This window comes from Pimephales promelas, chromosome 10 (assembly GCF_988280905.1).
Source record: "Pimephales promelas chromosome 10, fPimPro1.hap1.1, whole genome shotgun sequence".
NCBI lineage: Eukaryota > Metazoa > Chordata > Actinopteri > Cypriniformes > Leuciscidae > Pimephales > Pimephales promelas.
The window spans coordinates 30,146,912-30,174,881 of record NC_142778.1 but is presented as its reverse complement, the minus strand read 5'-3'; the positions used below and the strand labels follow the sequence as shown (position 1 = coordinate 30,174,881).

The 27,970-nt window shown below is 38.2% G+C and overlaps 2 protein-coding genes across 2 annotated transcripts in view; one reads left to right on the top strand and one right to left on the bottom strand.

Moving 5' to 3' along the window:
• Positions 1-3: 3 nt before the first annotated feature.
• On the bottom strand, positions 4-27,879 carry cftr (CF transmembrane conductance regulator). Its single transcript, XM_039683860.2, has 27 exons — positions 27,523-27,879; positions 26,770-26,880; positions 24,489-24,600; positions 23,904-24,119; positions 23,718-23,807; positions 22,397-22,560; positions 21,804-21,929; positions 18,792-19,038; positions 18,297-18,389; positions 17,700-17,876; positions 17,187-17,378; positions 14,303-14,397; positions 13,809-13,895; positions 11,540-12,251; positions 11,321-11,458; positions 10,692-10,729; positions 10,273-10,553; positions 10,087-10,166; positions 8,103-8,253; positions 6,444-6,671; positions 6,043-6,143; positions 5,437-5,664; positions 4,389-4,544; positions 4,202-4,291; positions 2,708-2,880; positions 2,486-2,591; positions 4-497 (listed from the first exon to the last, which is right to left on the bottom strand). Exons 1-27 carry the CDS (start codon positions 27,573-27,575, stop codon positions 285-287), a joined length of 4,458 nt encoding a protein of 1,485 aa, XP_039539794.2. The 5' UTR covers positions 27,576-27,879; the 3' UTR covers positions 4-284.
• Positions 17,810-27,970, top strand: part of asz1 (ankyrin repeat, SAM and basic leucine zipper domain containing 1) — a 31,072-nt gene continuing 20,911 nt past the window's right edge. Inside the window, exon 1 of the mRNA XM_039683863.2 lies at positions 17,810-17,897. The gene's annotated coding sequence lies outside the window, so the exon portion shown is untranslated. The remainder of the gene's footprint in view (positions 17,898-27,970) is intronic.

Below are 27,970 nucleotides of genomic sequence, written 5' to 3'. Positions count from 1 at the left end.
ATGTGGTCTCACTATAATTTAATAAATTAAATGTTCAGAGAGAAATGAGAAAAGAATAAATTTGATATGATCAAAGAAAGAACAGAGATGAATCACATGAGTTGCATTATATTTCTTACAGTGTTCCATTATTCCTGGCCTCACAATGTCCCGTTGTGAGAGGATATCGAGTACCTCCTGTGACGTTAAGGAAGAATACATATCTTTTTCATAACAAATGTCAGATGTGTTCTGAAGGTAGGTCATCCAATATAATGTACCATTTAAAGTCCAGTCTGAGACGCTCAGAGGCGAGTGTCTTGGATATTGTCCTCTGCCTCCTCCTGTAGTGTCTGCGTTACAGAGCTTAGTTTGGATTGAGGCGTGCGCATGCTAGAATTCCGACGAGGGAAAATTTTGAGGCGCTCTGCTGGACTTATGGCCTGCTTTAGATGGCTGGTCTCATTCAGCAGCTTCTGAATGGAATCGTAGGTCTTCACCTGACCCTTGTCCATCATCTGCAACAGAGATCGAGGACAATTAAAAAAAAAAAAAAAAAAAAGTTTTTTCGCTGAAATGAATCTGTAGGTTAGGTTACTCAGTAGGTTAACCTAAAAGGGATAGTTCACTTTGAAAAGAATTTTTGATATGTTTTAGTTTACCTCAAGGGCATCCAAGATGTAAGTTAGCTTGTCTTTGTTTCCACAGCATTTTCAATTTTGACATCTTTTACTAAACATATTTACATCGAAATCGTCTTCCATTGCGATTTCCCGTATATCTAAATATGTTTAGTGAAAGGTAAAACTCCAGAAATCTCCGCGTAAACATTGCGTGACGTTCATGCGCGAGAGATCACTTCCGGCGCAACGTTGGAGACGGTTCGGTTCGGTTGCACTTCTGATTCAGATCATTTCGACGGCTGTTAACAAGAGGTAAAATAACTATATAAACACTGTTCGTTTTCTCACACAAACCGCTTGTTTCGTGTCTTAGGCCATCAATGTGTACATTTACGAGTCATTAAATCATGTTTAATTTTGACTTCTCTGTGCATGCTCTTTGAGGCGGACCCCCATACAGACAACAACTGTTTGACCGAAAAATATCAAAATTGAAAATACTGTGGAAACAAAGACACCTACATCTTGGATGCCCTTGAGGTAAGCTAAAACATACCAAACATTAATTTCAAAGTGAACTATCCATTAACTTAACTGTCACCTGCCCGTATGGGGCAACCTAAATTTACTATGAAATCCTAATCTAGTCATGACAAACTAAGGTCTAAGACTTCTAAACAGATATTTGACTGCTGTTTTTTTGCTACAAATTATGTAAGAAGAATAACCGATGATTTTTTGACAATAGTGCCCCTCAAAAAAATCTGCACCATAACAGGAGGTCTAAACTTTTTCACAAAAAGTTGACGCACAAAACTTTAATAATTGAAACTTTGGGGTTTCATGCTAAAAGTTCATAATAAAACATATATTCTATTATTTTTCAATAAAAATTATAATATAATATTATCCTCTAAAGTATAATACTATCTTTTTTATCACCTTTTTTATTATATCACATATTTTAGTAGTTATGATAAATTAGGTATCATTTGAAAGCGTAAAAACTCAGAATTCATCCTGTGGAAACCGTTTTATAATTGTTGCGTTACCATAGAAACGGTACTCTAAATTATTTTGTCATTTTGGGCATCATTATAGTTCATAATTTATGATCAAAACCTTTTCTAATCTTGACAAAACACATATTGTCAGAAAGGTCTGTGTCTCAAGGTTCCACATTTTGTGACAGAATTGATATTTGGACAGAAATGTATTAATTTGTTAAGGCAGAATGTATACAACTAAATTCAATGAAATTCAATGGCACCCGGTGGCTATTTTTGGTACTTCGTCTAAACAAAATCTCATGGGAACTTAAAGTTTTGTGATATCAACTTCAAATTTGGAACATATCTTGGTTAGATTTATGGCTTTGATTTTATAGTAATTTTAGAGTATAACATATTTTGTAAATTATAAATTTTATATAAAATAAAAAAAATATATAGTACAGTATATTTGATTTAATGTAAATTTAAACTTCCATAACTTTTTCATACTTTCATTTCTTTGAAGTTTTCTCATTTCAGCAATAATCTGCAGAGTGTTTTCTTTAAAACAAGACCAAACTTAGGTAAATATTCCAAAGCAGTCTTGAATTACAACCATTTAAGTTTGAATAATGCATTTTAACCCCCATTCTCAAAAAGCGGGGTGACAAAAGTTAATTTAATGCCGTCTCTTGCAGAATCTACTATGCGTTCATGATGTGTTTTGAAGGCTTAGAAGGGAGGGTGGGATCTTATGATTTCAAAACTAGCTTGATATTGCCAACCGATACCCTACCTTTAGGTTTGTTCTTTTTGTCACCAGTAAAAATGTGAATAATGGTTAAAAAAGGAAATTTGATGGTATAAAATGAGGTAGGGCAAAATCTTTACCAAGAAAGACTGGCACTCAAGCAGCGGTTCCACTTTGTGCTCAGAGAGTAATATAGTGCATGTAGAAAAAGACTGTCGCAATGTCTTCTTCAACACCTTTACTGTTCTGAAACCAAAGACAGCATAGCCACCATTATTCATCATGACATGAATTCATTGTACTTTGTATCAAGCCAGTCGTGTTATCCGTGGAACTGGTAGTGTGGTGTTGTCGGGACTCACATTGGATCGAGATGGGCACTAGGCTCATCTAAGAGGAGGATCCGGGCTCTGCTGAGGATGGAGCGAGCTAGGCATATGAGCTGTTTGTGGCCGTTACTCAGTACATAACCTCCGTATTCCAGCTGGAAGTCCAGTTTGTCTGGAAACTGTTCAATCAGTGTCTTGAGACCGACCTTCACACACGAACACAGAAATAACTGCTTTCTGAAGCCTTCCAAATTGCATTTACAAGAAAGGAAACGGACATACTTGCAGTTCATTAAGGAATACTATGCTAATCTTAAATATTACTCATAGTGTATGTTCACTAAGATATTACAACTAGCATTCACCCTATTAAAGACCCAATGTCTATAATAAAGTACACTGATTTTTGATGACTAAAAATAAAAATTACATTGAATTAAAATACTGTTGTCATAAAAAAAAAATAATCCACCTATTTTAAAACTAAATTAAGAAAAAGGTGTGTCATTTCTGAGCCCGAAATGAGAACATTTGGAGGTTAAGTATGTAATCGCTGGTTCACAAAAAAGTCCTGAGCTTTTTCTCGATGGACAAACCAAATGACTTCATGCTTTGGTTTTGAAAAGGTCACTTATTTTATAAACAATAAATAGGAAGCCTCAAACACCCAAAAAATTGATAGGTGCGTAAGATAACAACTAATCAGAGAAGAAAAATAATCCCACACACTACCACAGCTTGCAAAACATGCAATATATTTAATGCAATGTTTCAGGCAGACCTTCGTCAAGCATTAGGAAATGTTTTTGTGGCTGATAAAGAGGTTAGAAATGTTATGCTAAATTGAATGCATTTATTTAAGTAAAAGACGAAATGTTTAATCACTTCTTGGGAAACCTTGATAGCGATTCTTTTATAAAATAAAATTGTTAGATAATGAAAGTGTATAGCTAGTTAAGAAAGGTTTATTGTAATCGTTTTTATTTTATGTTTAATTATTTTATTTTATTGTGGGTAACATTTCACAATAAGGTCTCATTAGTTAATGCATTAATTAACATGAACTAACTATGAACAATATATTTTTTACAGCATCCATTTATCTTTGTTGATATTAGTTAATAAAAATACAATTGTTCATTGTTTATTCATGTCAGTTCACTGTGCATTGACTAATGTTAACAGATTATTGTTGTTTAATGTAGACGATTGCATTATTTAACATATGCATATGATTGCATATGATATTGCATCTTCTTCACATTTGTTGTGAATGTGATCAGAAGATTCGGTACTCTATACCAAATAGCGTCCCCTACCGCATAACAGTGAAAACCAGAAACTTCCTTAAATGGCGGGGAAAGAGTTAAATGCTCAATGGCAAATAAAGCGTTGCCATAGTAAAGGCTTGAAAGACAATGCTTTTCCAGTTTCTTTGAATAACTCTAGAAAAAAAGGGTCATCAAACCACTTTGACCTCACAGTCATTGATCATTTCCCCTGGACCCCCGCGGCAAAGACACCCACCTCCTCTGTGACCCGCCACAGCTCCTCATCACTATGGCAGCCATAAGGGTCTAGGTTCATGCGTAATGGTCCCGTGAAGATGAAGACTTTCTGTGGTGGTGTAGGAGGAGACATTCACAAAAATAGAAATACAACTTTAAAAGTTATCAAGAGACAGGATGAAAGCTGTTCCCAGAACTGCTGTTACCTGAGGCACCACGCCAAACGCTTTCCTCCACTTCTGAAGAGGAACTTTGTTCCAGTTGACCCCGTCAATGGAGATATCTCCATCTGTGTAAACCAGCTTCAGAAGAGCATTGAACAGAGAACTCTTCCCAGAACCTGTTCGGCCCAAAATGCCCACCTGAAAAAGAGCACATGATCAATCTGAGCAGTGTTGCCAAGTCCACAGTTTTCCTGTGGAATTGTTTTTTTTTTACACTGTTGCAGCAGGTAGTTTTAGTCTACCCGCTATGGAAATACAGAAGTGCATCTTTAGAAATACATGTAGCACATTCGATTATAATGGATGCTTGTGCTATTACCCTTCCCAAATGGAGGATTTCTTACAATCCACTCTCAGAAAAAAAGGTACAAAATCTGTCACTGGGGTTGTACCTTTTCTAAAGGTACACTTTTGTACCTAAAGGGAGCATATTGGTACCTTAATGGTACAATGGTATTAGCACCTAAAATATACATATCAACACTTAAAATGTACATATTGGCACCTAAAATGTACATATTAGCACCTGAAATGTACATATTAACACCTAAAATGTACATATTAGCACATAAAATGTACCCAAATGGCGTTGGTGTTATTACCACATTTCGCCTTTTCAGGGCACTGAGGACAGTACAATTCAAAAGTCCACAAATGGAAAATCTGTTGTATAGATATAGTATAGATTTTGAAAATACGTTTATGGCTAAAAATTCTAGATTATTAATAGGCCACTAATCAAGTAAGCATATTTGTGCCACTGAATTTCTGATCTCCTTTATACGAAAGATCAGATGTCGTGCAGAGGATATCATTTGTAATGAAAAAATGCATTAAATTAAACTAAATACAAAAAAGATAGTAGCATTTTCACTAGTAGTTTTTGATTTTTGACCCTACTGCAAAATTGTAAAGTCTTGCTGTGAGACAACACTGTTTAAATGCCCCGTTTGAAGAACACTTGGCTTGTTAGCATTTATTTTTGTAATGTTTAAAGAGGAGTTTAAGTCTGGGAATTGCTTGTACGTACCCTCTGTCCACCCTCCGCAGTGAAGGAGAGGTTTTTAAGGACAGCGTGACCCGCTTCTGTGTATTTGACTGTTAAATTCCTCACATCGATCTGACCGCGGTTAGGCCAACTTGAGTCAGCCTGTGCATTGGCGTTTTCGATAATCAGATCCGAGCCTTTGCATTTGTCTGCTTTGGGTGTCTCAGATGGTAGGTCGATGAACTTAAACACCCGGTCAACAGAACGCATCTGGAGGAAGAAGGATTAGAAGAGCTATGATGTAATCAGGTCCAACGAGGTCCAAGCTGCATGTGGTTTGTTTAGCCTTTAAATGATGCTTAGCCTCTGTGTTTGTGTGTGCTGGGAAGGCAGTATGGGTGTGCAAACACCATGTGGCAAAAATAAAGAGCCACTTCTGTATATGTGTATCAGTATGAATGTAACTGTTCTCCTGATAGGGCCGTAGTGAAGGAAAACAAAATGTCCTGCACCTTGATAAGCCTGCCAGTGTTGCTTAAACTCAATCAGGAATTATTTTCAACAGCATTACTGAACAGGACAATTTCTGCAGTGTAGAACAACGGAAAAACATGCTGTTTTCAGGGAGGAAAACTAAAAGGCACGTACCATTCCATCTACCGCAATGCTGGTGGCGACACACCACTGGAAGGTGCCTAGAATGAGCATTGCCAGGCATATGATGATACCAATCTCACCCGGTTTATCCTCTGTGGAGTAACGCACATGCATTAACATGCACCAAGAAGCAAGTATAAACATCAAGTACAGGGGTGCTCACAATGACCTCACTTCCACACTTCAAAGGCATTTTCCAAGCACTGTTCACAATTATCTCTTTATACAACCAATTGTCTGTAAAACCCACTAAATCAAGCGTTCATTGGCTTTTTGGACCCACCGAGAACCATCAAATAAACAGTGGCATCCGCATCACTCAACATGCTCTACTGCTTGCTTGGTTCAATCTCTCATATCTTGCCTAGATACAGACGGAAGAGCGCTCTTACGGTTGGTTCCTACCGCAATCCAGGCGGCCAACGTGAAAAAGAACACGAAGATGATGTCGGCACGGAAGAGAAACCATCGTAGGGTCGACAGGTAGAGGAACCAGGTGGCTGTGTGGGTGTTGAGGGTCTTGTAGAACAGGTTCTGAAAGTAAGCTTGTCGCTCAAAGGCCCTGATTGTCCACAAACCCTTCAGCGAGATGATAAGGTGGGAGAAAATGGGGCTCCGAGCTGTGATGAGAGAGGAATATAACATGTCAACCATGCATTTTAATTTAATTCCAAGTCTTCTGAAGCAATACGATGCAAATCTTTTCCGCCACTGTAACGCTAATTTTGGTGTATGCGCCATTTTTAAGACGACTTTTTGTAATTTTGGAGATTGACAAAGGAGCCTTATAATGAATTTTTAAAATGTATTAAAAAGTTTTAAAATAAAAAAAGTTTTAAATTGTAATATTATTTCATAATGCGCTGTTTTTTTAGGGTTTTTTTTTAATCTAAATAAACAAAACCTTTCGTGAACATAAGTGACTTCTTTTAAAAATATAGCAAAAATCTTACCGGGCCCCACATTTTTTAACTGTATGTAATTGAATTGAATGAAAATTATGCATTTTTTCACCCCGCTCCACCTCGTTTTTTCTTGTTTCTAGTTAAAAATGTCAGTATAATATGTTACTACTGATATGCAAGTATGTTTCTAATTAAATCCATTATAATACATGGGTTACTGAATTTTAATTCATTTTCAATTAATTTAAAAAGCTTTCTCAATTCAATTCTAAATACTTATTGATTTAGAACGGATCAGAATTTTAGATTTTTTTGAGTCAACTACTCATTTAATTGTCAATCTCAAGCGCTTATTGTATTTCAACATCATCTACTGTATTCCACACCTTTCCAATGGCAGAAAGCATCAGGAAGAGGAAGGAAGAAATAAAAGTCTCGCCCTCTGTCCTTTGGCCTCTGGGTGACCTCATGAACAAAATGAACTAATCCACAAGTTCAGCTACCCACGATTTTACTAAATAACACAAAATATCTCATTCATGTCGGCTTTCCTGGCAGCATTCCTTTCCCTTTCTATAGGCAAAACAATGCCTTTAGGTCCTCTTGTCTGAAAAACAATAGATTTGCGCAGTTTTCTGGGATCCCCGCCATGAAGCTTGTTGCTCATCACTATGAGTGGACTATGAGTGAATGATATCAGGATAGCAGCAGAGGAAATCCCTGGTCGGGTTTTTGCCAGCCCAGTATTACAAAGTACGGAAAGCCCTAGTTGCTTTCTCTCAGGCCCTGGACAGACTGACAGTGGGAGGAGTGTCGACAATTGAGCAACAGAGAGACCAACCGAAATGGTTTGCCTTATTCAGATAGGCAATAGACCATTGATGATTGGTTGAGAGACCAAGCTCTGACCTCATGTCACTTCCTCTGAGATATCCTCTCCCTTTCTGGTTAACTCATCCATCCTCTGCTCCTCCCCTGTTTTCGGACCTAGCACTGACCTCCCATCAGGGCCCTGTCAAACTGGCCCTCTCGTCCCTGGCAACAAGCCACACACCAGCATGCTGCGTGCGTCAGGAATCCCTTTGCCAACTGCAAAGACGTATCTAACAACTGCATGCAAAGAATGCACACACTATCTAGCCTTACCTTCTGTCTCCAGCTGTTTAAGCTGCTGACCCGTACGGAGAAAGTACTTCCTCAACACAATGAAAATAATAGCCAGGGGAGTAGCCGCAAGGAATATGTACGGCCGCACGATGGACACCACAAGAATACATCCAACCACCACCAAAGTCAACTGTTGGAAGAAAAGCAAAAAAAGCATATTAATTGCATATTATTGTGGAATAGTAAAATTCCACAATACCACTGTACTTTTTACTGTATTTTGATCAAATATCAAAATGTATGTATATACACTCACCTAAAGGATTATTAGGAACACCATACTACTAATACTGTGTTTGACCCCTTTCGTCTTCAGAACTGCCTTAATTCTACGTGGCATTGATTCAACAAGGTGCTAAAAGCATTCTTTAGAAATGTTGGCCCATATTGATTGGATAGCATCTTGCAGTTGATGGAGATTTGTGGGATGCACATCCAGGGCACGAAGCTCTCATTCCACTACATCCCAAAAATGCTCTATTGGGTTGAGATCTGGTGACTGTGGGGGCCATTTTAGTACAGTGAGCTCATTGTCATGTAACCAATTTGAAATGATTAAAGCTTTGTGTCATGGTGCATTATCCTGTTAACGGTAGCCATCAGAGGATGGGTACATGGTGGCTATAAAGGGATGGACATGGTCAGAAACAATGCTCAGATAGGCTGTGGCATTTAAACGATTCCAAATTGGCACTAAGGGGCCTAAAGTGTGCCAAGAAAACATCCCCCACACCATTACACCACCACCACCACCAGCCTGCACAGTGGTAACAAGGCATGATGGATCCATGTTCTCATTCTGTTTACGCCAAATTCTGACTCTACCATCTGAATGTATCAACAGAAATCGAGACTCATCAGACCGGGCAACATTTTTCCAGTCTTCAAATGTCCAATTTTGGTGAGCTCTTGCAAATTGTAGCCTCTTTATCCTATTTGTAGTGGAGATGAGTGGTACCCGGTGGGGTCTTCTGCTGTTGTAGCCCATCCGCCTCAAGGTTGTGCATGTTGTGGCTTCACAAATGCTTTGCTGCATACCTCGGTTGTAACGAGTGGTTATTTCAGTCAAAGTTGCTCTTCTATCAGCTTGAATCGGTCGGCCCATTCTCCTCTGACCTCTAGCATTTACTAGGCATTTTCGCTCACAGGACTGCCGCATACTGGATGTTTTTCCCTTTTCACACCATTCTTTGTAAACCCTAGAAATTGTTGTCTGTGAAAATCCCAGTAACTGAGCAGATTGTGAAATACTCAGACCGGCCCGTCTGGCACCAACAACCATGCCATGCTCAAATTTGCTTAAATCACCTTTCTTTCCCATTCTGACATTCATTTTGGAGTTCAGGAGATTGTCTTGACCAGGGCCACACCCCTAAATGCATTGAAGCAACTGCCATGTGATTGGTTGATTAGATAATTGCATTAATGAGAAATTGAACCGGTCTTCATTATAATCCTTTAGGTGAGTGTATATATCATATAAAATATATCTTGGTGAACGTTTTGGTGAAACATTTGTATATTTTTTATACAGAAGTTTCAAACCTCTTCCATACTGCAAGTCTTGGTGGTGTTGGCAAATTGGCCGAAAAAGCAAAAATGTGTGTTATAAATCACTGAAAAGGTTGTGGGAAAACAATCTAGTCCATTTGACATACTATTTTGGAGCATGTTATGGTTAGTGACAAAGTGTTGCCAAGGCCAGGGTTTTCCCACTTTTACACTGTTGGCATTGGAAGTTTTTGTAGTTGAAACTAAACCAACCCCCCTGAATGCGATTATAGCCAGAGGACCTCCATCCGGATCGTGATTGGACTAGTTATGATTAGCAATTGGGTGGGTTTTGATTTGCAGACCTTTGATTTGCAGACCTACAGAATGGTAGATCTCCAAAAGCAAGACTGCATTAAACAGAAACGTATCTACCATCAATTAAATGCTTTTGACTAAAGAATTCACAAACCTGGACAAAGTCAAACATGAGGAGAGGAAGCATGTCATCTATTGTGGCCATGTCCTTGGTGAACCTATTCATGATTCGGCCTGCAAAAAAATGATATTAGGATACAAACTGTAAAGTATTAAGTCAGAAACTGGGCCTATGGAAATAAGATTTACTTTACTTGCTTCAGCCTTACATAACACTGACCTGTCTTCATAGTATTGAGCACAGACATGGGTGAACTGAGAACAGCACGTAGCATCTTCTGGTGCAGTTTCTTGGAGATTGTGATCATAGTGTGCACAAATGGAAGACCCCGTAAAAATCCCATTGCGAGGAGGCTCTCTGATGTGGCCACATAGATGTAGAGAATGTAATAGCTGCTTGTGGGGGTCACAATGACTGCAGAGTTTTTTCCAGGAGAAGACATGTTGGAGTACTTTGTCATATTTGGCTCAAATTGTTTATTTTGTTCCATCCAAAGTTCACTGCAACAAAATAGTTCAAATGCAGTATTTTGTGGATTGATTCAAATTACATAGTGAAGAATGCTTGACTAAAACTAAAAAGATTAGTTTTGCCTGGAAGAAAAGTTAACTTAGACTGAGGAAAGGAAAAACACTTACTCAGTTATCAGAAGAATCCCTGCTACAGATCCTGCAACCTAAAACACATAAGAAATCATTAGGATTAGCAAATCTAGATGTACACGTCCGTTCAAAAGTTTGGGGTAAGATTTCTTTTTTTCTTTTTTTAAAGAGATTTATTAGGCTCACCAATGCTGCATTTTAACAGCAATATTTAAAAATATTATTAAAAAATAAATTATTAAAATTTCAAATTAAATTCTATTTTAAAAATATGTTTTGATAAATTAATGCATTGCTGTGATGGCAAAGCTGAATTTTCAAAGCTGAAGTCTTCTGAGTCACATGACCCTTCAGAAATCATTGTAATATGCTGATTCGGTGCTCTAAAACATTTTTCATCATTATCAATGGTAAAAACGGTTGCGCTGCTTAATATTTTATTGTAAACCATGATTCACTTTTTATAGGATACTTCAATGAATAGAAAGTTCAGAAGAACAGCATTTGTTTGAAAGTCTATACTTTCATTTTTGATTAAGTCAAAGCATCTCAATATTAATATTAAATATTAATCTATTTTAAAAAATCCTTAATGACCTTTAACATTTTAACAGTAATGTATCTGATTAGGAAACACATCAACAATATTGAGGTAATTCAATTACCTCAATTGAAGCAACAATGAGGATGAAGATAAGGACATAAAGAAGACTTTTATTATTTGACACATATCTGACATATGTGTTCCACTTTGTCGTTTCAAATTCCTCCTCTATTTCATCAATTTCATCAGCTAAACATGCCTGCGAAGAGAAGCGAATAAGACCATGTTAAAGTCTAGTATTAAAATGAATATTTTGCATAAGTGCAAAATTTTTCCACACCTCAATATTCTCTTCTTCCAAGACCCCTATTATGTCATACGTGCTGTCCGACAGGCGGCGAGTGTAGATGTCCAGCTCAGAAGCCAGTTCGCTCTGAGGCACGACGGACAGCCGTCTGCGGAAAGAAGACTGAAGGTGGTCACGGCGGCCCTGGCCTTGTGCATTGGTCATGAAAGCTAACACCGACTGCCTCCTCTGTCCCGCCATATGCACACCGTGGTTATGATACACGTCGCTTCCCATGAAGGATTCATCTACTAGCTCGTTCTCGGGCACCAGGGAGAACTTACGGTCAGGTAAAGTCCTGCGGACCTCTTCCTCTGGTCCCTGAATGAAAGATGCCTTACGAGCTGCTCCAAGAGGGTTGACGATCACTGAAGCTTTTCTCTCATCGATGTACTTGGGCATGGAGGGGGCCACCTGGCGATAAGAGGGGCGTTCAGGTCGCATGCCTGCGCTCTCATCCACCGAGACGCGGTGGAGAGTCTCTGTGAGGATAGAGCAGCGGCGCTCGGCGCTGATATTGTCATAGGCCTCCAAACCCAGGAGCAAAGAGCTGAAATCAGGACGCTCCGATTGAAGGTGATTGAAAGTGCCGTAGAAAAAACTTTCACCATTGTGGAGCAGTAGGACCTTATCGGCCCGCTTAAAATGCTCAATCTTATTAGTTACCAAGATGCGTGTCTTGGAGGCCATCAGCTTACAAAGACATCTGGGTAAAGACATAAAAATGAGATTATACATCAATATTACTCACAATTATACTCAAATATACTCCAGTAGAGTATATGTTGCCATCTCTTTTCAATTTTGTCCCTTCTATTGGTAAGAGGTCACAATTCTTTTACTTTTTGTGTAAAGACAGCACAGTGCTCACTTTTTTCGGCCTTGGAGGTCTTTTTCCTATTCACTTTTCCATAGGGATTTTTAAAAAGTTTCATGAAAGAATTATAAGCCATGAAACAAACCGACCAGCAATGTGATGAATCACAACATTACAACCTTTGATTTGAACCAAAAAAGTATTTGAAAATCAGACAAAAAGCAAAGGTACAAGACTGTGTACTTATTGACTTTAATGAGGGAAATAACAGCAACCCCAAGAATTGAAAATGGCATAGGAATGTGATGTATAAATATAAAGATGTGTATATATACTCTATTATGTCATTTGCAGCGCTTGCTTCAGTTCTTTGATTGGTAGAGATTCACAGTAGATCTGTCTTTTAACAGTTATGTAATTTATCAAATTATAATGGATTCCATATGGAGAAAAATGAATGGGATTTCACTTGATCCCAAGTCTGCCACGTCAGAAAACAGGCAAAAAGACATCTTCGAAATAAAAGCTGCAGTCCGTAACTTTTTTTGTTACAAAAATGTACAAAATGTATATAATAAGCGACTACATCATGAATCAATTTTCTAAACTGTGTTTTTGTCATTTCCAATTAATTCACAATCTTGAATATCGAATTAAAAAATGGAATCGTCGATGCTGCCACGCCCCCATATCACGTCCGTTCAGCTTGCCAAGCGGAAAAAACGTGTGTTGAAGTGCTGCGAGTCTATGGTCAACCTCCTCTAACTTAGCTACACCCATTCAAAAGATAGCATGGCAACTGCAGATGCAGGAGACCCGTCGACAGAATTGAACTCCCTCCTGGTCGCAGGTGTGGAAGTTTTTGGGATTTCCAGGGAGTAATGTTGACAGCATTCACATCCCAAGTTTCGCGGAAGTTCCGGGAGTCCTCCCGCATAATGATAGCGGCTCCCTGATGTACGCAAATTAGTTAAAATCTCCTGGAATCTAGAGTGAGCGAGCAAGAGCGAGCGTGCATCGCGACTCGCGAGACAGAAAAAACTGTGCTCCAAACCATATTGTGTGCACGGCAGAGAGGAAGAGTGAGAGACCTTGCGTGTGTGCCTCTTGAAGCGCATGTAAGACGCATGATAAAAATCGAGAATCGAATCGAACCATGACCTTAGAAACGAAAATGTAATCGAATCTAGGATTTGGAGAATCGTGACACCCCCCTTATTCAGACTATTTTAGTCTAGTTCGGGTTGTACCACTGCGGAGTACCTCTGTGACTCGTCATAGTCATAAACAGAGAAAAGTAGCTCCAGCTACAATGTTCTTCGGCACAAGTGTCAAAAGTTACAGACTGCAAAATGCTACATGATGTAATTATTTTATTCAAGAAATGAATAAAAGCACAATCCAAAAGAGCATAAATCCTACCATGCCAATATGTAATATACATACTTGTCAAATATTTCTTTTTCTGTTGCAATATCCAGGTGAGTAAATGGTGCGTCAAGCAGGTAAACATCAGCATCCCTGTAAACAGCCCTGTGCAGGTAAAAATGATACTTTAACATTTTAAAGTACATATATTAACTAGTAAGAATTTAATCATTTAAAAATACTAATAAAGTTGATTCAATAAATTAATAACACCCTATAATAAGACTTGCTAATAAAAGAAAAAAAAATACACAAGCCAAGGGACACAGGGACGCTTCCATACAAACAAATAATAAAAGGTTGTCAAACCTTTAGTTTTAATATTAAGTTTATAGCCATGTAAATCTAAGATAGATGTTGTGGCAGTTATTAAAATGCCATACGCATATTATGATTTAAATTTATCCCTAAACTTCTGTGGGAAAGAGCAGCCATAGGGCAAGTGAGGACTCTATTGTGGAGTTAACTACAGGTGCTGGTGTACATCTGAGGAGTTGAGAGTTGTGACATACCTGGCCAGAGCTACACGTGCCTTCTGTCCCCCACTTAAGTTTAACCCCCCCTCAGCCATAGGTGTCTTATCCTTCTCAGGAAGTGCAGCCAGATCCTAACAATAAAACAGACAACGTCATCACACAGAGCAAGAGAAAATAAGACATTGTGAGAAATTTATGGAAAACCACATGCTATTTTATTTGACTCTGAAGTACAGACACACACAACAAACACTCACCGCAGGAATAGTTAGTATAAACTGTGCATGTTTGATATTTGGTGCTTTATTGACATACTGAATGGGAAAACTGAGTCATGCTAAAAAATCTTTTTAGTTATTCTTCAACTAGTTTTGGCCAGTCTGGCTAGCTGACAAGTTACCAAAACCCTTTCTAATACCAGCAGATCAGCCTGACAATGTTAAACTGGATTAAGATTTTTTTTAAGAGACCACATGCAACTTGAAATGAATGATTCTCATGTAGAAGGTTCTTACCTTGTTATCAACTCTGTCCATTTTAGGAGCATTAAAAATAATAATTAAATTACGTGATGCAGTAAGAAAGACTCTAAAACACACAAACAAATCAGTGGGGAGCACTGAAGCACTGATGTCTTAAAGATGGAAATGCTGGGGTTTATTGCTCAGACACAATATGAATTAGGACTGAAAAGCAAGTGAATCGGTGCCACAAAGAAAATGCGTGAATAACACAAGCCCACTAAACTTGGGCGTGTTTCCACTTTACATTTTAAAGACTCCACAAATCCATTTATTAGATCCTGCTAGTCTTGCCATTTGCATTGAGAGCTTGTAGTGCGTGACTCAGAAGATTAAGTAGCCTATGTTAGGAAAGCGCAAGTGTCTGCATCTTGATTTTGTCAGCATACACTGAATAAAGACTCATTATGTACTTTAAAAAATAACAATACTTTGCAGCTTCTTGCTAGTTAGCACACAAGTATCTAACTTCTCACACTCTGTTGTTATGGCCTTACCAACCATTGTGATGACAATAGCCACCTCACACTGCTCTTTAAGATCTCCTGTTGTTAGAGTCTGGATGTTTCGCAACAAACAGTCATAAATTGTGCTTAATCACCATTTACTGTGAAACACGCTTTGTTTGTGAGGAAACAATTTAATTTTTCTCCCTATGGGAAACATGGGGACTGACAGACTATAAACATCCCAGGTTCACCATTCAAAAACACTACGCCATTTAAAGGGGTAGTTCACTTAAAAAAAAAAAAAACTTTTGCTTATAATTTACTCACCTCCATGTCATCCAAGATATCCATGTCATTCTTTCTTCAATCGAAAAGAAATTAAGGTTTTTGATGAAAACATTGCAGGATTTTTCTCCATATAATGCACTTCAATGGCAACCAAACGGTTCAAGGTCCAACAGACAGTTTCAGTGCAAATTGCAAACTGTTCAAAGGGCTTTAAACGATTTCAGATGATGAATAAGGGTCTTATCAAGCGAAACGTTTGCTCATTTAAAAAAAATAATAACAAAGTTTAAGTTTTATAAGCTCAAATGGTTGCCTTGCTCTGTTCTGTGATGCGCGTTCATGACTCTCCTGTTGAAACTCGTTCATCAAAATGAACAAATCTTTTTTCATGCCATTTGGTTCGTTCAACGAACGAAATGAACGAGTTGACTCGGGTAAAGATTTGTTCATTTTGATGAACGAATTCGAACAGGAGAGTCACAAACGCACATCACAGAAAAGAGCAAAACGTTGTTTTTTTTAAATGGGCGATCGTTTCGCTTGATAAGACCCTTATTCATCGTCTGGAATCGTTTAAAGCCCTTTGAACAGTTTGCACTGAAACTGTCTTTTAGACCTTGAACCGTTTGGTTACCAGTGAAGTCCATTAAATGGAGAAAAATCCTGGAACGTTTTCATTAAAAACCTTAATTTCTTTTCGACTGAAGAAAGAATGACATGGATATCTTGGATGATGGGGGTGAGTAAATTATCAGCAAAAGTTTTTTTTAAAAGTGAACTACTCCTTTAACCATGATTGAACATCCATAGACCATTCAAGAATATATACAGTATATTAGTCTGAATACGTTTTATTACTTGGAATAAGTTATATTGTTTCTTGTCCAAATTGCATTTGTACAAGTATTTTTACTTGTTTTCCGTTTAAACCTAACTCAGTTTTCCAAGCCTTATGCTTTTTGTTTTTACCAATTTGTTGGAAATACTGCTTCAATATATTTTCTAAAAACAATTATAAATATCTTGTGAAGCAAATTTCTCTTTGTTTAAGATTTTTATTTATTTTTTTGCAGTGTAGGAAAAAGCCTTGCAATACGATTATCATTAATATATGTATTAGTATATACAGTATGTAATATATCATCCACTAGCACGAATAAATCTCACACTGCAGCCAAATGCTTGGACATGAATGTGTTCTCATCAGATCTCCCTTCTGACCGTTCTTTCATGTAAGACTCAGTTAAACAAGAGCCCTGTCACTCAACACTTTGGCTGCTGATAGTTGCACACGATTGGCTTCTTTGGTATCAAGAGGTTGAGAGTGAAGGGAGAAAAGCATGAGTGGGATAATATGACACAGTTCTACATCTAACAAAGGTTCTCAGTTCCAATGCCAGGTGAGCATTCCATGTAGAGAGAGAGAGAGAGAGAGAGAGAGAGAGAGGGTATAGACAGAAACAGAAGCAAAGCAGGAACTTGAGACAGGACAAAAAGGATGACTTATTAGGTTGAGCAAAGAGATGAGTGACGTCAGGCAATATACTGTAGACGGAGGGATTGAAATATGAATGTGAGAGAGGGACGGGAAATGGAGATGGAGTAAGACTAAGGAAATTACAGACAAAAAAAGCGCACTGAAGAGCATCAATGTGTCAGTACCTCCTCGAGCTGGCATGCTTTGACCACACTCTTGTAACGATACTCATCATAGGTCAGGCCAAAAAGGATGTTGTCTCGGATGGTTCCAGGCATGATCCAGGCTGTTTGGGAGGAGTAGGAGATACGGCCGCTGTGTCGGATCTTCCCAGAGGAGGGAACCAGCTCCCCGAGGATGGTCATCAACAATGAGCTCTATAAATATAGACATTATGTCTGAACAATTGACAACCTTACTGTTTCCTTTCAGAAAATGTTTTTTTTTCTTTCTCTTAAACAGCTAGCTTTACTCATCCTTTTATATTTTAGCTTATATTTAAGCTTATCAAAAATTTCCCACACTGTAGTGGCATTTCATTTATTCACTATAATTGTGAATTATTTGTTGGAATTTCTTAGTCTCTTCTCCTATATATACAGTATATAGTACATTGCATTGTGTTGTGTTGTGTTTTAGGGTTATAATGAATTTAAGGCAGATTAAAACTAAAAAAATAAAAATGGCACCACAACTACCTTCCCAGATCCCATAGAACCGGTAACAGCCAACATCTCTCCTTTTTTCAGGTTCAAGCTGATGTCCTTCAGTACAGGAGTCACATATAGGTTGGTGAAGAAGAGGCCTGCATCTCCATTGTGATGGCCATTAGCTTTGTTCTCCTGTTTTATCCTTTCTAGAAGTTCACCAGGACCCTGAAGAAACACAGATACAGGGTATTTACACTGCACTAACACACACATTGAATGCATTCAAACTGTGATTGATTCTTCCTCTTGTTCAGTTCTCTTAGTGTTGAAAAGGAACAGCAAAGTGATTTGTATTCATTTAGAACATCATCTAATGTGGTTTGAGTAATTCAAAGTTAATCTGTGACCTCTGTTAGGCTTTATGGGTTACTAGCCTTGTAGCTACTAAACAGAACATGCAATTCTAATCACATGAAAATCAATCAACAAAGGACAGCAATTTGTTCGCTAAACCTGCATCTCAAAAGGGAAAAGGAATTGTTCTCAGTCTCAATCTAATTCAAAGGAAAGGTCTGATGGTACAAAATTGAGATTTTAGAAGAAGAAGTGTGCTTAATCCAAAACAATGTGAATGCATAACTCTACCTCATCCCAAGAAGCAGTCACATCCTTCATTTCCAGCTCTGTGATGCTGAGATCGTACTCCATTAACTTATATTCTTCCTTACTAAGAAATTCCTAGATGAAGTAGATTAGTTATAGGTACAGTAGAGCTTTGGATACAGAGATGATCATAGTAACTGCAACATTATCTCAAAGTTCAGTACAGTTATACACATTAATATACTGATGCCAAAAAAGAAAATTATAATTCAGAAATATATAGTCACATTTATTTTTATATAGTATAGAGGAGAGTTTCCCTTTTATCAACACCAAACCTTCATATTATCTTTTCCATCATATTATGCTAGATATCATTTCGCATTATCATTAATATTACTAAAATGATTAGGATAAAGGATTATTCTTTAAAGTATATCATCTTATTCATCGTGTGTGCTACAGTAAAGTTAAACTACTGTTCGTGACACCCAGAGTGGGCTACACTTGTGTCACTTGTAGAGTGTGTGGACTCACTTCAATCTTCCAAATAAGCCGCATGGTGTCGTACCACATCTGGATGGAGCCGGGCAGTTGACGAGTGACAGTCATACGCAGCACCATACAGTAGGAGAGAGTGGTGAATATGCGACGCAAGTTAATACCGCGACTGAGGGCATGGGGCACCACAGCGGCCACAATCACAAAGATGGCTGAGAAAAAGTATGCAGAGCTGTAGAAGTAGCGTAGGGAGCCAATCTTCCTGGTCAACTTCACCTCATCCCTATAAACAGTTTTACGGGAAGAAAGAATGACAATCTGAAGGGGAATGCCAGATGGGTAGGATATTTGGAGACTGTGTGATGAGAGATCAAATATCAAAAAAAAAAAAAACCAACAACGGCACATTGATTCTCTGAGACTGAGCTGATAACAAAAACACAAAGGCACACCGTGTGCTGAATTAAATGTAATACTACAGAGAAACAGTGGGAGACTGTGGCTTCAAGTTTCTCTGATCCAGGCCTACTCTTCTGATCCATAATCTCTTATTAAAGAACCTCACTTAATATTAAAGGAATAGGAATTAAAGAATTTGTAGGACAGAAAAGTAATCAAATGATTAAACTTTTCAAACTCTTCCCTTTAATTAAATCAGACTGTTTCTTATTGGGAAGAAAATGGGAAGCTATTCTCAGTCTGGAAAGTTGGAAACAAATTTGTGTTCACAGAGTACTGGATTGATACAAAACGTGCCTTTGAACCTGAAATAATCACTGAATTCTCCAAAATTTTCCAGGTCAATGGCATCAAATCTGTATAGAAACTGTAAAACTGTAAAACTAGACTATTTGATATGCACACTACTATTAAAGAAATATATCTTGAGCACTGAATATTCATTTTAATATGTCGTGTAAAATGGCATGTAAAAAGAAATGTCGCTTTTCATGTCAGTCCGATAGTCTCTTCTCATTTGTCTAAGGTCTGGGTAATATGAGGCTATACACTGAATAAAAGCAACATTCTCTTGACTTGTTTTTAACACGATTTCCATTACATGAGAGTAGAAGTTAAAACTTCATGCTGCCAAGATAAGCATAAACTAAGACGTAGCTTTACAGTAAACTATGCTTCTCCATCCATTTACGCTTCTTTCCATATGGTGATGTGACTCTCCTTCTGTCCGGCGTTAACGGCTGCAGTGTACTTGGCGCGTCAGCACACACGACGGCTGCAACTTCCTCCGACATCTCTAGGGTCTTCAAGTGGCCACTTTCCGTCCTCAGTGTTTCGTCGACTAGCCCGCGACACCTCAAGAGGGCTCGACAGTGACTCTGGCGTCCCAGTCCCCCTCCGTCCCCCACTCAACTCAGCCCAGCTTACTGACCTTTACATCCCTCCTGCTGCTGAGGTTGCTCCGCCCTCGTAGTTCACATGTGATCTAACCACAATCTCTACGTAACCCAACCATACGCGCTAACCCGTTTGACTAAGGATGACGAGCCCCACTGTTGTCGTTAAAGTAGGTTCAGTGACAACGGTTCCGTAAGGCATACTACCTACCGCAAAACACAATATCTCATTCACGTAATATACAAAGGAACATAATAACTGTAATTACTATGCAACCTATACAAATAAACCAACAGACTCTACGAGTTTTTCAAGAATTCTACGAAACCGTAGCGTGGTGGCCTGTACACAGCCAGCTAGAATCTTTCCGTCTCAACCACAGCCAGTTGCTGCTCCTTTCTGCTGCTTCAGATGAGTTCGTAAATGTGTGACGCAACTCTTGGCCACTGAATCTCTCTGAGACCTCTCTGAGGAACCGGGTTGTAGAGTGTGCCACAAATCCTCGACAATCCACTTCCACTGGATAAACCTGGACTCTCCATCCTTGGCACTGTTAACTCTATCAGTTGAACAATGCGTGCTGATCTAGACCACAAAACAATATCTGGTCGGAGGTTACTGGTGGCAATCTCAGGTGGAAAAATAAGCCGTTGATCAAGATCAGCCAGCATTTTCCAGTCCCAAGCAGCAGCTTTCAGTTGTCCTGGGCGAGAATTGGTGTTAACACCTTTTCTTGGCTGTTCCTCCCCTGGCCGGAGGAATATTGTCTTCTCCGTGTAATGTTTTGCTAGAACAGGCGGCAACTTATTGGTCATGTTACGCTTGCCTTCCAATGCTAAAGCCAAACATCGCAGTACTTGGTCGTGGCGCCAAGTAAACCGAACTTGGCTAAGAGCCACCTTACATCCTGTCAGAATGTGCCTTAATGTGGCAGGTGATGAACTCATAGGACAAGAGGGATCATCTCCTACCCAGAGGTTTAGGTTCTGCGGTGATGGGAGAACATCATATATTGACTTGATAAGGAAACTGATCCTACTCTCTTCCATTGACCAAAGGTCTTGCCAGCCTATCTTGCGTTGTTCCACCCTTTCCCATCTCATCCACTCTCCCTGCTTGGCCTGGGAAATGGCCTTTATACACCTCATCCTCTCTTCCTGCTTTCGCACCTCGTTGACTACCAGCTTCCTCCTTTGAGTTGGACTTGCCTTGTGCCATTTATGAGGAGCTAAACTGAGCCCAAAACTCCTTCTTCCATGTTGTACCTGTCCCACGATATCGCCAATTTAAAGGGCAGCCTTTGCCTCTACCACAGATTTCTTTGCTGACCACTTTCTACCAGTTTTTAACACAGGTGCTGCCTCCCTTACACATTTGTAGCGTGACTCTTCTAAGGTCATTTCCAGTCTGACCTTGGCACACTTAAACTCCTCGGTTAAAGCAGAGACTGGCAGCTGCAATATTCGTTTACTATAAAGTCCCACTCTGCTGAGGAAGCGTGGAACTCCCAACCATTTCCTGATGTATGAACTTATTAACGCTTCCAGCTTATCCACTGTTGTCGAAGAAACCTCGTACACAGTCAGTGGCCACAGCAACCTCGGCAGTAGACCAAACTCAAAGCACCAGAGTTTTAGTTTGCCTGGTAGAGCACAAAAAGAGGAGAACATCCACAAACTGTTTGGGTCTTACTGTCTGATGTTCTTGATGAGGGTCTCCATTATCTCCTCCCAGCCATAGGCCTTCACCGAATGCAGGTTCTCCATGATCTCTGAGGTCAAAGCCAACCGTTTGTTCGTCAGTACCACTTTTTGTGCTCTGATGGAAAACAGAAAAAGACAAAGTTGGAATGATTTGTCTGTGCTCAAAGAACTTCAAGTCTTGTACATACTGTAATAAATACATCTGACTAAGCATTGTGTGAATGTCTACAATGTTCCTTGGAGTGAAGGCACTGAATACAGACAATATACAGACTTGATTGTGAGCTTGTGTGTATGATACTGTCTCAGTAGCAGTTCTGACCAACATTGTTTACATATCTCCAAGGCACAAGGCTAACCAGCCTTCTGATTACAGGAGCAGAACTGAACTACCTGTCCAAACTCTTCAAAGCCTTTAACCAGCATGAATCACAATTGGAATGTTTCTGTGGGAGCATAAAAGATACTTGGAGAGAAACCCTTAAACAAATATGTGCCAGTTTGAGTGTGTCAATGGGAGCATCATTGGACAAGATTTGCTTTTTGGTTTGAATGAAGGTTAAAAGTACATTTAAGACTTACTTGTAAGGACCCATTTTATGTGAGAGAAAGGCCTGCAAGACACCCAGTAAAGAGATAGCAGCAAGTGCACAGAAGCTATTGACATCGATGAGTTCCCAGATAAGCCCTGTACACAGGATGCATTGCAATGGTGATATCCATACAAAATGGGCCATACCCAGGCTCTGTACCAAAAATAGAAAAAAAAGAAATGCATCGTGGTACAGTGAATACAAAATTGGGGATTAAACTTTAGTCATTAATTAAAAATCAAAAGCTTTATTTAAATTTATTTATTTCAAAAGCTGACAACCAAGGATTTAAATTTAAATTTAGACTCTTCTGGTTCATTCTCCTCTTCTTTGGGCATTCATTCACCTTATGTGTTAGATAAACGCCATTGTTTTTGCATAGTTGTGCCATGCAAGTCCTGCTCTATTAGGCATTCTGAAGCATATCTAAGAAAACTTTTAAACCCATTTCGAAAAGTTTGTTCACTTCGGCACATTTGCAGTGGCCACATAACATAACAAAACCATCTCATACATTCCAACGAAAGGACACTCGAAGAACCCATATTAAACACAGGTGCTAATTGCTTCAGACCACTTACAGAGTGTATCAATATTCAGCACATTGGCTCTACCTTTCTAGGACGTTCCAGAGTTCGGCTACACTCCCCTCTGAAACTTTATGCCAAATTTAATGCTCATCCATCAGGTTGGCAGCAGTGTATTTATTTCAAATTAGTTTGGAGTCTACTTTGGAGAAGTATTTTTTGAACTCTGTGCGAGTTGCTATTGTTTTTATTTTTAATTACAAATTGTATATATACATACACTACTTTTCAAAAGTTTGGAGTTTTTTTTAAGACATTTTTTTATTCAGCAAGGATGCATTAAATATATATACTCTAAAAAAAGTCTGAAAAAGTAAAAAAATATATATTTTTTTTATTTTGTATACATTTTACATAAGCATTGCATTAACATTACATAAGCAATGAATGCAATGATTGGACAAACAATTTTCACATAATCTTTATTCTTCTATTTAGACCACTTCTATTATTGATTGCTATCAGGATGTGAAGGGGGTTTCAACAAAAAGTGTTGATGCAAAACATTGCCTACCCTACCTTTATCAGAAAAATGTCCTGGCAAAAAAAGATCAAGTATCTTTTCAGTTTTTCAACGGACTATTATATATATTGTGCACTGTACGGATTGTAATTCAATTAAATGTTCAATAAACTATTTTTAGACTTTTAAATCAAACAGGTGACCTATTATCCAGCAAACATGAGGGAAAACTGAAGTGATTTGCTCTTTTTAATACTCGCCTGATCAAATTTGCCCAGGTTGGCTGACATCAGACTGACCAGCTGACCTGTGCTGATCTTGTCCAAGACTCGGCTAGAAAGTTTCAAGGTCTAAGGGTCAAGATTCAGAGAAATTCATACACTTACTATACTCTTGGGAAAGAAACTTGTATCAGAGAAAGATGATTGTAGACATAGATAACAAACCTTTTTATAGATTATGCTAAAGAGTGCAATCCTGATTTGCATGCCCAGGCGGTGCAGCCCAAACAGGGCAGGCTGGAGCAGGAGGAAGCGGGCAGTGAATAGCAAGCCAAGTCCAAAGGCAAAAAAATAACCATTGGCTCGCTCCGGTTCATGGGCCGGGTCAAATGACGCAATGATCCGCCCTAAAAGCTGTGGCTGCACTGTTTTTGTAGCCTCCTAGAAAAAAGCAACAGAAATTACTAGAAAAAGACACATTTGACACATTTAGAATTCCTATTTGGAGAAAATGTTTAATTGATGTCCAAAGTATAATAACAACAAGTGAAAAATAAAATCTACTGAGAGTTTAGATGCGTTAGGCTTTTTGACTGGGACAGTCACACTGCACCCATGTTATCTGAGTACACAACTAGTAATCACATAACTTCATAGCAATGAGCCAGTAATATCCACCAATGTGCAAACAATTAGCAAACATGTGCATTTGGACCTTGATTTCTTCATTAAAGCGTCAAACGAAAAGATCAACACTCCAATCCCAGAACAAAAAAAAGGGGCACAGACACAAACTATTTGAACACTTACGCCTATATATAGGAGGAAGCCAAATAACAGAAAAGGTCCTATGAAGCATCGTGCCAAGGCTCGCAGGAGACTGGGTTTTTTCCTCCCAGATGCAACTTCTCTGTCCCATTCTCTGTTTAGGGAGAGAGAGAAAACTGAATGGAACAGTTAAACAGCATCCAACCCACCCAACCACCCACAATTAAATGGGTTTTTCAACATTGTTTGGTGCACCCCTGTATAACCAAGGTGATTTGGCGAACTTATTAAACAGAGCAAAGAGACCTTGACCCGCTTGGGGAAACAGTGGAGACTGCTCCAACATGTTAATTGAATAAAAAGTTCAAATTCCCAGCAGTGCTTAACCTTAGAGCAATAACAAAAATGCTCATCATCTATCACTCTCCATGGGGTTTGGCCCTTTAAAAGGTCACATTTGATGCCCATTAGACCAGAGCACTGGCATGGATGTATTGTGGTTTATTTGGCATGAGAGAAACTTTACTGGAATGGGCAGGGTGACATTTAAAGGGGTTGCCTACATTTTTCAATCTTTTCTCCTGTCTTTTTTTTTTTTCAAAAACAGCACACAAACCCCTAAAAAGTGGGATATTTGGCTCTGGTGAGTAACAGGAGGTGATTTGAGGACAAGTCACAATAGAAAACAAGACTGTGTGTTTTGTTAGGGTCACTGATGTAAATTTGCTCACTTTACAAAAACGTGAGTGAAAGTTCTTTCAGTTCCGTTTCCTGAGAGGCTTAGGAAAATTTTCTCACACTGTCAAAAAACAAAAAAAAAAAAAAAAAAAAACCTTTGTCAAATAAACTTAGATAATTAATGTGGTTCAGATAACATAATCTTTGGGGTTTATATTTCCTAAACCATCTCCTTCACTGTATTAACTAAAGGTTTTAGCTCTTAACTCTTAACTTAAATTTTAAGGCAAGTAAGTTATGTTTTTTAGTTAAAATAACAATATACGGAGGAAATATCAGTTCATATGATATAATTTATGATTATGTTTGAATATACAGATTTGTGTTTAATATTTAATAAAATGTTGCAGAATTATAATGCACATCAAAAATGGAGTGTAATTAGAAATACAGATCAAGAAACAGCTGTATGGACACTGTAAAAAACATATGTTCATGATTTGTAATCACAACATTATGGAAGCTTGTTTCCGCCACTGAATAAAAAAATAAAATAAAGAATTGTGACTTTTTATCTTACAATTCTGACTTTTTTTCTCACAATTCTGACTTTATTTCTCAGAATTGCGTGATATAAAGTCGCAATTGCGAGTTATAAAGTCAGAATTGTGTGTTATAAAGTCAGAATTGCGAGATATAAAGTCAGAATTGCGAGATATAAAGTCAGAATTGTGTGATATAAAGTCGCAATTCTGAGAAAAAAAGACAGAAGTGTGACTTTTTTTCTCACAATTGTGAGTTTACATCTCGCAATTATGACTTTATAACACATAATTGCGAGTTTATATGTCGAAATTCTGACATCTTTTCTCAGAATTGTGAGATATAAACTCGCAATTGCGACTTATTAGGCCAATTCTTTTTCCCCCATCAGAATAGTTTAAATCTCACAATTCTGACTTTATATCATGCAATTCTGACTTTATAACTCGCAATTGCGACTTTATATCAGGCAATTCTGACTTTATAACTCGCTTTGCGACTTTATATCACGCAATTCTGACTTTATGTCTCGCAATTCTGACTTTATAACTCGCAATTGCGACTTTATATCACGCAATTCTGACTTTTTATCTCGCAATTCTGACTTTATAACTCGCAATTGCGACTTTATATCTCGCAATTCTGACTTTTTATCTCGCAATTGCGACTTTATATCACGCAATTATGACTTTATATCTCGCAATTCTGACTTTATATCTCGCAATTCTGACTTTATAACTCGCAATTGCGACTTTATATCACGCAATTCGGACTTTTTATCTCGCAATTGTGAGAAAAAAAGTCGCAATTATTTATTTTATTTTTTTATTCAGTGGCGGAAACAAGCTTCCATACAACATTTTTTTCTTTTGTCAAATCAACTTAAATAATCAATGTGGTTCAGATAATATAATATTTTGAGTATTTGATGAAATCAATCTCCTTCATTGCATTAACTCATTTTTTTCCATTTCAATGAACTTAAAATTTTAAGGCAACCAGGTTACTTATTTTTTTTAAGTTAAACCAACAATATTGTTTTACAGTGCAGTTTAAAAACATTTTAAATGACAAAGGTAAAAGTAAGAATGCAAATACTAACTTTTCCAAACGCTCTGCAAGAATGTCTGCTGCATCTTGACTGGGTGCTTGATAAACATCAGATGGCCTCAGTTTCTCCTTAAAACCCTTTCTCATTATAGGGTTTGTCCACCTGTAAACAGCCAAAACGGTTGTTGAAAACTGTAATATTGTGAATATTTTAATTGAAGTGAACTTAAGTTAATTTCAAAGAAGAGATGTACATGCAGGGAAGTGTAGTTATTTTCTAGTCTATGATTATGCACAGACAGTTCAATAACACGTTCAAGTCACGTGACCAGTGTTCGAATTGTGCCATTAACTTGACTAACTTGTAATATTTAACTATCAGTGATATATAAATCTAAATAATAAAGTATTGTAACGTGTCATCATATTGATCTAAAAAAAATAATCCTTGAGCGGCGTGATGTTGCTATGGTAACGAGCCCTACTATCAAGCGTCTCCTTTCACACTCTGATTAAATTGTAGCTTGTAAAAACTGTAGCCTACTATTTGAGGTTGTAAAAACGTTTTTCGAAAACTCTGAAAAGTGAATATATACACACTATATGCATCTATATGTAAAACAATTAAAAACTTGGTTTGTAATTAAATTTCACTGTAAAATCAAAGTTGCTGCCTTACATTTTTAAGTAGGCTAGCCTACAATCAACTTAAATTACATTGAATTGACTTACAAAATAGTTGAATCTTGTATAACTTAAAAGCAATGTAAAAACGTGTTGTCTTCAGTTAGTTTGAAAGTCTTACCAAAAGAAGTATCTTGAGAGGCAGCTGGCATCCTCCACAGGTGATCGCTGCATCCTAAAAGTTTCCCGGGGATGACACCGCTTGCATCGGGTGTCAGCTGAACGCCTCTCCGTTGAATGAAGCTCGCAAGCGCCGTCCTCCACCGCGCGCACAGTTGAGCGCTGATATTGTCGAGATTCGCTGCCAGTATTTAGACAATGAGGAACATTTCTCGTATGTCGAATCGTTAATGAAAAGTAAAGCGCTTATACAGAGCCCATGCCGACAGCAGCGCTGTGATTCAGTGAGAAAAGTGCGCTGTCTCAACCCCAAACGCCACAAATCCTTTGGGCATGTCATCCTCAAACTGTCAGTCTTTTACAGAGATGCTCACGTGTTGCTTTAGGCTACAAGAGCAAGTGGCGTGTCATCAACAGAGACTTCTCGTGGTGTTCGAGAAAGAACGTTA